The 15,218-nt window shown below is 50.0% G+C and overlaps 2 protein-coding genes across 7 annotated transcripts in view; one reads left to right on the top strand and one right to left on the bottom strand.

Moving 5' to 3' along the window:
* The window catches only part of tma16 (translation machinery associated 16 homolog), a 240,789-nt gene that overhangs the window by 119,107 nt on the left and 106,464 nt on the right, over positions 1-15,218 (top strand). The window lies entirely within an intron of this gene.
* The window catches only part of lrba (LPS-responsive vesicle trafficking, beach and anchor containing), a 95,194-nt gene that overhangs the window by 63,901 nt on the left and 16,075 nt on the right, over positions 1-15,218 (bottom strand). For 4 of the 6 annotated variants that reach the window (XM_049720213.2, XM_049720218.2, XM_049720217.2 and 1 more), the window contains exons 22-33: positions 12,846-13,829; positions 12,587-12,771; positions 12,301-12,454; positions 11,858-12,038; positions 10,741-10,844; positions 10,232-10,339; positions 9,976-10,117; positions 9,530-9,887; positions 6,581-6,723; positions 5,280-5,364; positions 4,973-5,106; positions 4,347-4,408 (exon numbers count right to left, since the gene is read on the bottom strand). In XM_049720213.2, the coding sequence (XP_049576170.1) occupies positions 4,347-4,408; positions 4,973-5,106; positions 5,280-5,364; positions 6,581-6,723; positions 9,530-9,887; positions 9,976-10,117; positions 10,232-10,339; positions 10,741-10,844; positions 11,858-12,038; positions 12,301-12,454; positions 12,587-12,771; positions 12,846-13,829 (2,640 nt within the window). The remainder of the gene's footprint in view (positions 1-4,346; positions 4,409-4,972; positions 5,107-5,279; positions 5,365-6,580; positions 6,724-9,529; positions 9,888-9,975; positions 10,118-10,231; positions 10,340-10,740; positions 10,845-11,857; positions 12,039-12,300; positions 12,455-12,586; positions 12,772-12,845; positions 13,830-15,218) is intronic. The other 2 variants (XM_049720214.1, XM_049720216.2) reach the window with 2 other exon arrangements.

Raw genomic sequence — 15,218 nt, 5'->3', positions numbered from 1 at the left:
GGGTATGACCACCAGCGCCCCTGATGAGAGGATACAAGCAGCCATTTGTGAACTCTCACCTTTAACCCGACCTGCCGACAGACGATAGGGTCGAGAGCGTGGGCCGCCCCCTTGATCCCGATTGGACGCCGCGGGGAAATTTGGCGTGGCGCGAGGCGAAAAACCGAACGGCGCTCGGCTTGTTGTGTGTTCCGCGGCCGCGACGTTGAGTCTAAGCACACATGCCACGCACTTCCGTCATTACAGCTGATTATCCATAATCAACATCCAAATATACCGCCGCCGAGGATGAGGAAAAGCAGGCCTCCCTCCAGAGCAGAGCGAGCGCGGCTTTCAAAATCAAAAAAAAAAAATCATGTCTTTGCTGCCCCCAAAACAACAAGTCATTTGTGCTGTTTGGTATTTGTGTATTTGCAAGGCCGAGGAAGGAATGAAGGAAGGAAGGAAACAAGGAAGGGGGGAAGCAAGGAAGGAAGGAAACAAGGAAGGAGGGAAGCAAGGAAGGAAGGAAACAAGGAAGGGGGAAGCAAGGAAGGAAGGAAGGCATTAACTAATAAAACAATCTTCACATTTTTTTTCTTTGATTTTGACACAGGGTAAAGATTTGACTGCGTTTTGCAGTCCACCGATAATTGATGCGCTCAACGTTGACGTTAGCTCCGTACGAAAGCTCAACTGTAAATGTCCCAATAAAGCGGTGACGAAAGGTGCGAGGCAAAGTTCAAGGGTGAAACATTTGCTTGGCGGTAATTGTTTCCTCATGTTTGCTCCAGAACCCGTTCAAAGGAGGGGACCCGGCGCTCACTAAAAGGGCGTAATAGCCGTCCAGGGTGCGACAACTTTTGAGGCCCCGGCCGGCGCTGGGGAGTGACAAGAGTGAACTCTCCTTTTTGAACTATCAATCACGGCCGAGATGTTAACGAGCCTTTGCGTCTCCGTCTTATCCGAAGGCTCCCGAACACGTTTTTTACCAGCGGGGCGCTCGGCCCAGCAGCGGGGGATGAACATAAGAAAAGATTCCAAGGTCTTGGGCCCAGGCGACCCGCCAGGTAAGAAAACATCACTCAGAGGCGGACGGGCGGGTGGCGGGCGGGCGGGCTCGTCGAGGAACGTCGCTCGACCGAAACGCAATTTCGCAGCGCGCTCGTCGGAACAACAAAGGCGAATTAAAAGCTTTCGAGGAGACGTGCTTTTTCAAAACGGTTTGCAGGTGTTTCCAGAATGAACTTTGGCGACACGCCTAGCGACTCTTTAGCAAAAATTGTTAGCAAAACAATTAGCAACAACGAAAAAGTGCATCTGTCGCACAAGCTTTGATTAAGTTACATTTTCCATCACGCGTCCGTCTGTCCATCCGTCCGTCCCCTTGAAGGACTCTCTCATCTGATTCTCGACTTGCCTTCCTGCCAGGAAGCCCGCCCCCCCTTCCTCCCCCCCGCCGCCCGCATATCTGGCAGAATTAAGTGCCAGTTGGTGTTAGCGTGTTTTCTCTGCATCTCGCTTTTCCACGACGTGACCCTCTGAAGTGGAGAATGACGGCGGTGGGGGTACTCAGCGCCGCGTGGCACGACCGTGAGGGAGGGGGGGGGGTTGCAAGAATAACACTTTGACTCGCACCGGGCTTGAACTTTTCGCTCGGCCGCTTGAGCGCACGGCGGGGTGCGCCTTCTGACAGACGGAGGGGAAAATGATGGCCCGAAAAGTATTTTCGGTCGCCCGTATTCAGCGCATTCCTCGCCACTTCTCTCACCTCTCCGCCCGGGCTCCCCGAGCGGTCGGCGCAACGTGGTCTGCGACTGATCCATCAAAGCCCCGCTCGGAGGAAATATGACCGCCGAACTTGATTTATTGCTATTCGGAGGCCGCGTTCCACTTGAAACAACTTCGACTTGCAAGTAAGACGTCATAAAATTTTTTTACAAGAATCATTTCGATTTTTTTTTGGGGGCTTTTTTTTTAATTTTTTGTCAATTTTCTAATAATTCACATTTGCTACATTTCGTGAAGGAATGCTTTTCGCCGACTCGGGATTTTCTTGCCCTCGAAGTTGGCAAGCGCTTCCCGGTTTTGGGACGACCGAGCGGACTGAGGCTGTGAACTTCTTTCTGGCCGCTAACCTGGAGGTCAACGGGTGAAAGGGTCAGGGAGGAGCCAAGTGTTTAGGGAAGTCAACGTCTGTCTCCCCGCAGGCCGACCCGAGCGCTGCCCATCTGTTAAACGGGTTAACGCTGACCGGAGCCACTGGGAACAAATGATCATGTGCCCTAAGTGGATTACTGGAGAATTACGGTCACCGCTAATTGTGGGTTATTTATAGTTCTTTTTAGATTTAGACTGGATGGCCCAGTCAAGTGGCCCTGCGCTACGTTTCCTTCCCTATTACTTCCTTCCTTCCTTCCTTGCCACTCATGTCCCGAACGCATTTCTGATAAATGGTGGAAGGATGGATGAGCTGACAGAGGTCCGGACAATAACGGCTGATCTACAGGACACAAACGCAGCTACTGGGGAGATTTATGGGACTCTACGAAAACGCTGCTCGACCGGTACGGCAACCCGTGAGATGATTTCTCATATCGGCGCCATCCTTGGTGCCTGAAACGTTATTCATTTGAGGTTTTAAAGAAAAAGAGTCGGATTTAAATCTGACAAAGATTGGGAGGAAGTCAAGTCGGCCATTTTGGATGGAGGGTACGTGGGAAATCAATATGAACAGTTAATGTCCGCTCAAAATGGGCCTTTAATTGGAAAGGCCGTTGTTGCCGCTCAGAAAAGAGTCGGCCATCAAAGAGCGGTTTACCATCGCCTCCTCAATAGTGCCATGATGCGGCGGCCTCTCGGGGGTCCCTGATTAAAAACTGCTCTGGAGTCCCTCGCCTCCCGACCCTTCACCCCGGCTCCACTCCATCTTGACGTGCGGGGAAATTAATTAAAATTTCACACAGAAAGAGTGCGATCGCATCGACGATGAGGTGGGCTTGGGAATCAATCATAAACATCAACCCCCCCGCCCCTCTCCTGTTCGCTCAAGATGGCCGCCCGGGCGCTTCCTGTGGGAGGAGCGGGCACTTCCTGCGCTCTGGCGGGGAGGGGCCGGCTAAATGACATCATCAATCACACACAAGAGAACAAACACGCGCAAATGATTACATGCAGTAATTTAGCCCGGAGGAAAGTCTGTCCCTGCGTTCGCCTTTTTTCTTGCTCACAATAAAATTACATTTGCATTAGCTGTGAAAGAATTTGGCCCGGATGATTTATGGAAGCAATCAACACTGTGCGAGCCAATCCCGGTGATTCCCTAGAAAAGTGTGTGTGTGTAGATTAGGTGAGAATGGCTCGGCGCAAAAGGAGCATAGCCAGACTCGGGGACCAAAAAAAAAAAGGGAGGGGGGGGGGGTGTTGGAAGCAGTCGGGCCTGGCTGGAACAATCACAGAGATTCGGCCTTTGATTAGATTAGCATTAAACAACACTCTGACAGATATGACAAATAGCGGCATTAGAGCCTGTCATTCTCGCCTCTATCTCGCCGTACTCTCCGCCGTTAAGACGGAGGCCGACGGCGCGGGAAGGGGTTAAAAAGCGGGAGACGCGCAATACGGCCAGATGGCAGCTACTATTTATTTGGCAAATTAAAGCTGATAAAATAAAAAAGGAAAGCGTGGTTTCCAGTGAAGTGCCATTAATCAGATGTGGGATTTTTTTTCTTTTTTGTATCACTGTGCAGTAAATTGAGAAAAACTATCAGGTTTTTATCAGCGATCCTTGTGGCTTGAATATAAATACACAATTTTTTTCAGTTAAGATGGTTTTATATTCCAAGTATTGTCGCGAATGGTCACAACAGCCATATTGGATTCAGATTGACAGCGGTAAAGGAGCGGCGTGATGCTAATCGGCTATCCCGCAATGACGCTATCGACAGCGGCCGTCATCGATCCGCCCGTGGCTGCTTATGATCCCGGAATTAGTATTCATGAATGTGGCGGCAGGCTAAATAAACTTGGCAACGCTAGCGCCCGGGAGACAAAGGGCCAATCAATGCAAAGCACTATCAAATCGACATCATCCCGCCTCGGCGCTTCGGGGCCGAGGTCAAAGGGGAGTCGAGCGGGTCGCCCACCCTTGACCCGTGCGGCCGATATCAGCGATCAGAGGTGCCTTCGATCCGGTTTCTCGGGATTCGTTTAGTGGGGGACCGGAGCGGGAATGGAGAGATAAGTGAGCGGATGTGCTCGGAGTCCCGACTCTGTTGTTGTTGTGGATTTAGTGGACTCGAGGTGAGGCTGATAAATCAAAACTACGGCAAAGGGCATCTGAGAGAGGAGATAAAGATGAGACTTGCCTGTGAACACAGCAGCATGACGAGCTCCACCACTGAGCTGCTGGACTTTATGCACACCAGACCTGGGGGGGCACAACGAAACAGAGTTGCCGTTACAAAAAAAAAAAAAAAACGGGTGTGGTTCCGGCAAATATCGATGTGACTAATGAGCTGACATGCTGCCAATGTAAACTAATACATATTTGAGCTTTGTATTACAGGTCCGACATATGTCCCCTATTGATCCCTAATGGCCAACCGTGGGGACATTTGAAGAGATCAAGGAGTGTCCGGCCGCCCCAGACCAAAAAGATGGGACATGGATATGTACAAACACACACCTCCCCCTGCTACATAGTGACCCCTCCCTCCCCCCCACTGCAACTATCAATCAACTTTCCATTTTGTTTGGTGGCAGCAGACATCCCAAACACCGCTATTAGGGGCCTGGCCTCTGACCCGGGCCCCTGGAAACCTTCAAGCGCTGCTACCGGCTCATCACGCAAGGAGGGACGAGATCGAAGGTGTCTTTACCGAAACCTCAATGCTTGGGAAAAAAAATGAACAAATAAAACAGAATCCCACAAGCTCATATTTTAGGGGTTCCCATTTGACCCGAATGCCTTAAAGTCAGATAAGTTCCTCACTGGTGCCTTCGATGAGGAGCTCCTGTCCGTGACTGCCCAACAGGGTCCGGGAGAGGAACGGTGCAAAGTCCACAAAGATCTCCCTGAGGAGCGGGGCGGCTTTCTCCAAAGCATGTTCCAGACGCTCAGAGATGCTGGAAAATAATCATGAAGAAGACACCATGAGCAAGAAGTCAGGTCAAGGTCACGTTCTTTTTTTTTTCTTTTTGTTTTTTTTAAACGGGGACCACTTGAATCAATACAAAAAGGTATGCACATGAATGTGTGAGTGTAAAGGCTGGTTATAAAAAAAAAAAAGATGAATCACCTCATATTGGGGGCTGTGTGCTGGGTCACAGGGGAGAGCGGGGGGACAGATGGCAAGCTAGCGCTAGCTGGAAGCTGGCCGCCTGCTGCAGGGGGAAACCACACAACTCTGTTATTAGTCTGGACTCGCACTCAGAAACACACACACACACACACTGGAGGCAATACATTATAGCGGCCAGCGAAGCGCCATAAACGGGCCTGGAAACATGCCTCTTATGAAATCATACAATGGCTTCCATTCAAATGTTGGGAGGGAGCGATTTATGGTGGAGTAGGGCAAGTGGGGGTACAAGTATCATTTTTATGGTTAAGATAGCGGATGATGTACTCCGGGCACAATACGTCTTCCTTATCAATTTACAATTCAGAGCTTTTCATGATGGAGGCCTCTAAATGACATACTTAGGGCCCGGTAATGTTTCACTGTCACTCGCTTAGCACGCCCCTCCCCCTCCCCTGCGCCGAGAAATAGGCTTGCACAATTTGGAAAGTGACCTCGATGAAAAGTATCAGGGTTTGATTGATTTTTAAGTGGCGCATTGGCTACTATGGGGTTATTTATTGCAAAAGAAAAAAAAATAGAATCGGCACAAATCACAGAAATGGAATTTAAAGCCGGGTTCGAATCGCACGCTGTGACGTAGCGGTAGCGCGGCGACGCGAAAAGGGAATCTGTTCTAGCAGCTAGCGGAAAAATTGTGCCGACTCGTAAATCATGGAAAGTGAACGTATCGCGACGTCGCTGGGGCGAAACAAAACTAGCCTCGTCGCTCTCAAAGCTGCTTGATGACGTCATTGCGCATCGAGGTAGGGCGGCTACATTTGATTGATCAGCCAGTAAATGGGCCTCCTCGCGCCTCGTAAATAAGATTATGCACCAGGAGGATTACGCTACTTGCTTGTTTTTCCAGTCTCCGAGAAGGGAGAAGTCCTCGGGAGTGATGTGTGTGTGATGTGGCTTGGGATGAATGAGTGTGTGGTGTGATGAAGTATCGCTGATTGAAAAAAAAAATGAATGTCCTCTGTGTCACGATTGGACTTTCTCTCAAACAATCTATTTTTAAATCCACAAAACTAATATGAGAAAATATATTTTGCTGATATTTTCTAAATTTAATTTGAAAAAAAGCTGAGCTGGAGTTTTATGTGATTAAATGTCTCACTGGCAAGCGTGGCTTTACATAAGCAAGTTATGTTGCACAAGGCACACAGAAGAGTAGCATTGTTGAATAAATATTGATTTCTTGCAGAGCCAAGTAATTCAGTTTGGGTCGTGCATGTGTGTGTGTGTCTGCTGACCGTCTGCAGAGCTGCTGGTCTGTGATGCATCTCCAGAAGAAACCACGGCCACGCCATCAGCCGGCGACACGGGGGACACGGCGGGGGCGGCGGTCGGCACCGGAGATGTCGCGCCGGCTTTCTTTGGAGCAAGGACGACACTCCTGCGCCACAAAAGTTTGGAATTCAAAATTATGCATTAGGAGTTTTTCCATGATTGATGGTCTTCTTGGGGGAAGATACACTTCCAGGTTTTTTTTTTTTTTTCCTGGTACCCCAAAAGTGTCCCTCCAGATGAGAGTGAAGTAATGTGGTTTGAGCGAGCGCGCTGGAAACGGCAGGGCGAGCGCGGCGCTGCAGATAAGCCGTCAGTCTGGAGCAGGGGCTCTGACAGAGCGCTGGCCGTATCAAAGCGAGGCCGGCCCTGCTTATCAGTGCTGACACAGGGGAAGCAGAGCCTAATCGCTGACTGCTGTTGCTGCTGCTGACACACACACACACACACACACACACGCACACACGCTTGCAGACGTTCGGTCAAACATGCGACGCACATGTTTAAGTACAGTGAAAGCAGAACGAGACCAAAGGCTAACACGGTCTTAAAAAAGTTGACGTATGATGTGCATATGTAGCCAAGTGGCTAGCTGGATTAGCACAGAAGGTAGAAAGTATAGAACTATAAATGATCACGAGTAAAGTCCTTCAGTGTGATTTGATTCCATTCTTCACAAAATTCAATTTTCCACCATTTACTTAATTTGTGGATAAACTTGCACAGTTGAAATCAATCAGTTTTACCGACTGGAAGCAGGCCGGAGAGACTTTATCGGCTAACTTTAGCTTCTGTTCAGATAACCGCAACGCAAGACGTGCCTATCGGGATGTGAAGAAGAGCGCGGCAAACGTACACACTATTAAAACACACACAAGTGCATAAATAGTGTGTTTGCGTGGAGCCTTCCATCTGGTTGTAAAGGAACGGCTAAATTATTCAGCAGGTCATTAGCCACACTTATCATGAGTGGGTCACCCCAGACATCAGCAACGGTGACGAGCCACAACGCAGGAGGCCTAACGTGTGTGTGTGTGTGTGTGTGTGTGTGTGTGTGTGTTTCAGGTAGAGTGAGCTTAATATTTTTTTACCGAGAGTCCTCATTATTATCCTCAATTTAACTCATGTCAATCATATACAGTCCTCCATTTTGTGTCATCTGTCATTTACAGTCGGCCATTTTGAAGGGCGTTTTTTTTTTTGAGAACCTCTGTTTGTTTCGGACATGCCGAGCTTCCTCCCGAGCGCTCCATTAACAACACTTCAGCGCCGACACGAGTCTTCTGTACACGCACGTCAGGAATGCAAACAAGCGCGCTACGTGTATATCTATCCCCGCCGTCCAACGCTCGCACATTCTGCTGATCTAAATCAGCGGCTTGTACAATGACACTGTTTGGTTCTGGTTCGTGTCAGCAAATATTTGCAGACTGCCTGTCATAACAGGGGCACGGCTGAGAAATGGATGGGAGAAATCCACCAGGTCTGTGCTAGTAAATAAATCAACCCAGGAGGGGGCGGGGGAGGGGGGGATACTTCACCCTCTGACCCACATCCAGTTTTTATCAGGATTTCTTGCCCCCCCCCTCCCTTATGTCACTCTCGTAAATCCGAGCGTCTGGACGAGACGAGAGGTGTCGTGTTTTGGCAAGCGCGTCCGTGTAGAATGTCAGCTCGTCTCGTTGTCGTGGTTTGTTTGTCGATGCCTGAAGTGATGGACGCGGGAGGAGATAACTTCTACAAATCTACAACTTTCTGATTTCTGATGTCATTACCCGTACCACAAATTTAAAAAAATTACAAGTGCCCTCATTTTGTAATTACTTACAGATGAATAATACTTCAACGATTGGGGCGGAAAAAGAATCCTACTAGTTATGTTAGCCTGGTACCACCATTTTGATTTTATCAAGTGGCAGGCTTCATCTGCCCCATGGTGGGTGTTTACGTTAAAGCCTCTTTCCAGGCCCTGCTGAAAAAAAGGTGTCTGGCTGTGAACCGGGCCTTGCAGGAGGAGACTCACCGAGCTGTTGCTCTATGATTTCCAGCGCTCCTTCCCCGTAAAAGCGGCCGGCGTGCTCAGCGGGCAGGAGCCAGTCTAATCCCCCTGATATGAGAAGCACCCGCAGACCTGACAAAGCATTCCTCAGATAAAGACACACGCCGTCATCGCGGAGATGCTGCGGAATTCCCATCGTCGGGGGGGGGGTTGGACTCGCTGACCGACAGGGAGGAGGTGTTTTCTTCCAATTGTGAGAACTTTGTCCATCTCCCCCCGTGGAGGAGTCTCTCAAAGTCCAAATGTGAAACAGACTTGAGAAAGCATCCTTCTCACCTGGGCCTGTCTGCGGATTCACCACATGAGCGTTTCCCCCCTCTCCTGCCCCACGGCGAGGTTACCGAGCATTTATAGCGGACAGAGTCACGATCCCTCGGTTCAAAGAGGATTCGGTTACAAAATGTTCCTCTGGATCCTCCGGAGGAACCGCGCGGAGACGTTTTCAAGGTCAGCAGCTTTTGTCAGATATGAAACTGTCGAGTTTGAGAAGGAATCACCATATGGAGTCACCGGGGAAACCAGCGTTTGTTCGCCCACCAACACGCAGGAGAAAAGTGAAAAAGCAGGATTTGACATATATCACCGCCCACGGGTGAAAACTCTCTTTATGACCACTTGGCATGGGATTTGAACATTCAAAACCACTGACAGCTCCATCAAACACGCGAGACAAAAGCTGACGAGTGTTCATTTGTTTTAAAAAAAAAAAAATTGCCAACAAGTCTCATTGAGTGCCATTGACGAATATAAGAACATCCATTTTATCTTTGAATGAGTTAAAGGGCCTGTAATTTTTTTTAATAAATTGTAAAGCTGTAAAATGCATTTATATTTCCGTGTTAAGAGTTGCGCTCACCTGTCAAAAGATCGAATCTGCAGGGAATCCCTGGGAACGTCGCCCACGCCCGCCACGCTTCCCAGAAAAGCAGGTGGCAGCAGTCCGGCGTCCACCATGATGTCATCGGCCGGCGCGCTGACCAGGCTTCGCAAGATGTCCTTCACGTTCTTGCCCTTGGCGTCGACGGGTTTGACCTCGGAGGACAGCGTGGACAGGGCCTCCGAGACGGCGTCGGGGCCGTGAGCCGTGCTGCCAGAGGACGTGTCTGCCTCGCCGGCTGCGGCGACGGAGGCGTGCTCGTCGCCGAGGCCGGAGTCGTAGCGGCGGAGGGATACGCCGTTCTCCGACTCGGGCCCGGCGGGCAACGCACTGCTGTCTACACAGAACGTGAACGTAATTAAAAAAAAAATCTTTCAAGGTTTCAAGTGAGGGTCAGTCACCGTTCAAAACGGGATCTTCTATACCTGTGCTGCGGGTCGACTGGGTTCGCTGGGGATGCTTGTTGTCCTTGTGGGGCTCCAAAATATCTCGATACTTGGACACCATGAGCACAGAGATGAAGTAGACCACGGCCAGAGCCAAGAACTGAGCCTGCTTACAGTCCTCCTGGAACAAAACAAAACATACTAAAACAACATCTGCGTTGACTTGTATTCATTTTCAAAAATCAGTCAGGACACATTTTCAAATTTTTTTTCAACTGCGCTTTCCACAACTCACAATATCACGGAAGACGACGGCCCGGAGGCGGTTGATGTCCATGTCCTGCAGTAGCCTCTCAAAATCCCGTACGGGAGACATCCCGCCTGACACGGCATCCGCGGGACTCTGTGCCAATCAAAGAGACATTTGACTTGTTCGACAAGACGCAAACGAGTCGGGGGGGGGGGGCTCGGGTATCCCGGCGGGACGGCGGCGTCCTTAACGTAATGGCTTTTGTATAGAGCGGGCTGCATTATAGATGAGGTTTAACACGCACGGCGGCGGCGGTTCAGGGAAAGAACGGCGTGACTTTTACTGGAAGTCGCCGGATCAGATCAACAAAACAACAATGATGAAGTTGGGGGTGGGGGGGGGTAATACAATAAGCCGTGAGGTAATGCAATAACGCCTGGCGGGCGGTCGGTGGTCAGTCGGGAGGGAAGGGCAGAGCTTTAATCTGGTCTGGAAGTTACCACAAGGGTGAAAGAGAAAAAAATAAATACAATAAAAGGACATCCTAGACTTGCCTGTGCGGACGCAGACTTGCCGGGAATGGCGGCGTTTGCTTCTTTGTTGAACTTGGATTGGACCTGCTGACACTCCAGGCAGTTTCTCACCGCCATTGCGCAAACTGCAAAGAAGAGATGCCGTTAAAAAAAAAAAAAAAATGAAATCACAATGTATTGTATACAAAGTGAGACAGTATATTTCTGGATGACAGGAAATGAACGTGTGTGTGTGTGTGTGTGTGTGTGTGTGTGACAAGGTGGTGTCAGCCTGGTTCAGCGTGTCTGCTCCAAGGTCACACAGTGCAAGGTGCGCTCTTGAATCACCAAAGTAATCACGCTTTCCGACTTGCGCGCCAAGTCGGCACCGAGACGCCTTTGCGGCAAATAACGTCTTGCTGCTACTTCACTCGGCACACTTGTAATCTCGTGTCATCTCGTGTCATCTATTGTAATCCGCCCCCCCCACACACTCACCGCCGCTGCCGCTGCTTGACAACTGACAAATCTCGGCCATTTGGAAAGCCAAGGAGGGAATTATTCCGTCTGGCTTTTTCCATTAGGACCACTCTCTCATACGGCCATTTATAAAAAATAAAAAAATAAAAAAGGGGGAGATGTAGGGGAGGCGGGGGAGGTGGGCCGCTAGACGCTAAAACCTTGTTACACTCTACCCAAATCGGATTAGGCGCCTTCAATGGGAAGCGCATACCTCATCAAATATTCATTTTATAACAAATGCGGCTATGTGTCTCGTGGCTTGTTGCTTTTGTCGGGAGAATTGCAATTTGGCTTTTCAATTTGAGTTACCGTTTCAACTGAGGGTGCGGACTTAACGTTTGGGTAGGAAGGGTTTTCGAATTCGGGTTCAAGACGAGGTTAGGGTTCGATATTTGTGTCTTTAACAGCCCGGAATAAAAAGTATGAAAATGGCCCGAGGGTGGGTTTGGCTTTTTCACTCGACGCGGCGGCGCAGCCGAAGCCATTATGGCCAAATCACTACATCACGATAGCGACCATTTTACGACCGTTGCCATGCGGTGGGGGGTTATAATAACAAGATAAGGGATGGCGAGCGGAGAGAAGACACACAAAGGCGATGCTTCAAAACGAGAAAAAAACTTCAACGTGACACTACCGAGGCGGAGGCACTGCCGCAGGATGCCGCCCGACGACATGTTCTTCTCCGACTCGATCTCGGCGAAGTTGAGCGAGCTGGCGAAGACCAGAATGTCCATGAGGTTGACGAGGCGCTGCAGGAAGGCCACGGAGGAGTCCAGCGTCAGGCCTTGAGAAGGCTCGATGTTCTCCAGCTCGTGCTGGAAGAGCAACAGACATCGCAGACGTGAAGGTAGCAGATGGAGACGCCAAAAAAAAAAGGGGAAAATGTGGACGCTGTTGCAAATGTAGTTAGAAACAATAAATCCGAATACCCGAGACGCATAGAAGCACGGCAAGCCATAAAAGGGAGGTCAGACAAGACACGCTAACGATGTTAGCGGCTAACGGTGGGCTAACGTGACTAGCAAAAGGTCAATGCAGATGGATAACGGTTCTCGTGTCATTGTCCCGGAGACTTGCCGAAGAGGAGGTGGCGGCGGACAGGAGAGGCAGGATGCCGCCGCACGCCATCACCAGGTTGTCCACCACCTGCGAGATGAGGTGCACGCTGTTGTGCACAAACACCACGTTGTCGCTGCTGTTCACAAAGTCCAGGACCGTCTTGGTGGAGTGGCTGAACGGACGGAAAAAAAGACACCGCATTCCAGTTTTATACACGTTATGACTTCAGGTTTTCAAATTAGGGGTTCTCCTGGAGTAGAGTTTCAAGTCAGGCTCAGTTCCTATCAAGAGAAAGCTGGTCTACCTCCTCCACGTTTGCACGTCCGTCTCAATGGCGAAGAGCAGGTCTGTGAGGAGGCGCTGGTGCATGTGGGACCAGCGGAACTCCGGGATGCGGAACATGGGGGAACGCGGCACCGAGTTTTCGCTTTCTTTCGGCTGGGCCGAGGCGGAACCGCTGGCTGCTGTTGTCGCCGTTTGGCTCGTCTCCTGTAGATACGAGTGTGAAGTCAAACCTTGCGATCGCACCGGAACATTTATTACAAAAAAATTAAAATACATACTGTTGAGTGTGTCTCCCTCAGTTCCAGTCTCTCGGTGTCCAATGCTACATTGGCCACATCTAAACGGGCTATTTTGATTTCTTTGGTCTTCTGGCCAGAAGTGACTGTGCCACTCGAAGGGGATTGCTCCCCGGAGGCGCTTCCATCTTGACCAGCGGCTGAGTCTGACTCCTGTCCTGTAGAGGGCGCTGTGGCCTGCTGCTCCACAGAAGCGGTTTCCACCTCTGATGGGTTTGTCGCATCCTTATCGTGTTCTTCAAGGCTCTCGGGTGCCTGGGAGGTCTCTGCACTCTCCGGTTCCACGTCATGTGGGATTTCTTCATTGTTTTCTTCTAAAGCAACTTCCTGCATTTCACCAACTTCCGGCTTCGTATCACGGCCGTCGTACGACGACTCCTGGCTGTCATCGATCGGGTCGCTGATGGAGGAAACGTCCACCGAGTCTTCATTGAGGACCGAGGTGTCACCCGGCAAACTGTTGTCCGGAGGGGCCAAAGGTTCCGGAGATGCCTGCTCATTCTTGGGATCATCTTTGGCAGTTCCTTCATCGTTCGAGTCTTCATCTTTAGCAACTTGTCCCTCAACCGCGACAGGATCTTCACTCTGAGGTGCTTCTGGTAGATGATCTGCCTTCTCAAGCTCAATTGCTGGTTCCTGTTGGTCTGCTTTTCCATCCTGTTCTTCTAAGTTGTTGGTTGGAATCCCAGCATCTTCTTTGGAAGCCTCTTGAGACAGCGTCTGTTCATCCTCCGCCACTTCGGACGTGATAACAGACGCCTCCGGTGGGTCAGATGAAACAACCGAGGGTTGGTCCACTGTGAGCTCGATGACGGTAGAGGGGGGGCCGTTGGTAGCGTCGGCGCTCTCTGCGCTCTGGCTGACTCCGGAGACGGTTCGGATTGTGCCGAGAGACCCGGTGGATTCTTGACGCTGGTACTGGCGGAACATGCGGGACAGGTGCTCCTTGTGCTGTTCGTAGGTGACCTGTAAAGACACATTTGATTTTATGAACATTATTTTGACTCAATTGACTCAAGAATCTTTACAAAATGAATTTCACGAAGCATCACTCTACTGAGTAGCATTCCGGTATTGATTAGATAGCATTCGAGGCTAACTGCGCCATGTTAAAAAGCCTCCTGTCTCTTGTACGCGCAGCTACTTAAGACCGATTAACCCCTATCAGTCTGGCTAGCATCAGATAGCGCTGGATGGAGGAGACTGCTCGTCCATAACCGCAACGCTCGGTGCTGAGGCCGTACTTGTAAGCGCTCATAGATTAGCGGCGGACGCTATTAGCCAGTGCGTGTCCGGCATTGGCAAATCCTCCCACGCCTAATACGAGACCTCGCATTAATCACTGGGGCGGCAGGACAGAAAGTCAAAGATGGTGGAAATGGGTTGGGGGGGGGGGGGGGGGGGGGGGGGCTTGAGTGAAATTAGACCCACTTTCCAGCTTTTTTTTTTTTTTTTACCTGGGGCTATTTGAACAGCAGGGAAGGCGAGAGGGTCGGGGGGGGGCTAAAACCCAAAAAATGACTAAAAGCGGAAACAGAGGAGAAGAAAGAAGGTGAGTAATTGGAATGAGAAGAAAGTGAAGCTGGGAAGAAAGCGCGGCTGATTGTTTGTAATTAATTAGGCGTTATTGTTCTAAATTAGCCCGCTACAAGCTTGCTCATTAATCTTCTGGAGTGGGAAGCAGTGACTGCTAATCCATAGCTGCCTCCAGAGTGCAGCAGCAGTTGTTGTTGTTGCTGCTGCTGCTCCAGCCCCCCCCCCCCCCTTCCCTCACCCCTCCCCTCGTCATTTTCTCCCGGACTTCAGAGCCGCCACGCCATTAGTTTGGCCTTAATTGGATGTTAGGCAGGTCTCGCAATTAATAGGCTGCGTTCCAGTTGCCGTGGAAATGGTGCGGTCGGGCCGAGTGGGACATCAGTACACAAATATGCTGTTGGGGTGGTTGCTTTTTAAAATTGTAACCAGACAAAGGAGGCGGGGCCAAACTGGACGACGTGGTCCAATACGATAACGAAAAAGTCCGAATCTGCTCGCGAAGACTCGAGTGTGCGTGCCTGTTAAGGTCAATAAACGGAACGAAAGCACAAAGCGACTTTCCTCCAATTAACCAGACGCAACTCCTCCACCAAAATCAATCCCTTCAAGTACCGCAACGGTAATTTGACAGATGCCGGATGGTTTTGTGATACATCGTCCAAAAAAACACAAAAAAAATTATCTTCTACAGTCAACGGGAGATTGTCAGGGTATATGGGAGATGGACGAGGGGTAATCAAATGAAAATGGCCCAAAAGTCATTTTTTAATCACATTGATAATCGGGGTCTTTGATGTCAAATGATATAAAAATGCTCAT

This window comes from Syngnathus scovelli, chromosome 5 (genome assembly GCF_024217435.2).
Source record: "Syngnathus scovelli strain Florida chromosome 5, RoL_Ssco_1.2, whole genome shotgun sequence".
In the NCBI taxonomy this organism is placed as follows: domain Eukaryota; kingdom Metazoa; phylum Chordata; class Actinopteri; order Syngnathiformes; family Syngnathidae; genus Syngnathus; species Syngnathus scovelli.
The sequence above is the reverse complement of the archived record's forward strand: the minus strand, read 5'-3'. Positions and strand labels throughout refer to the sequence as shown.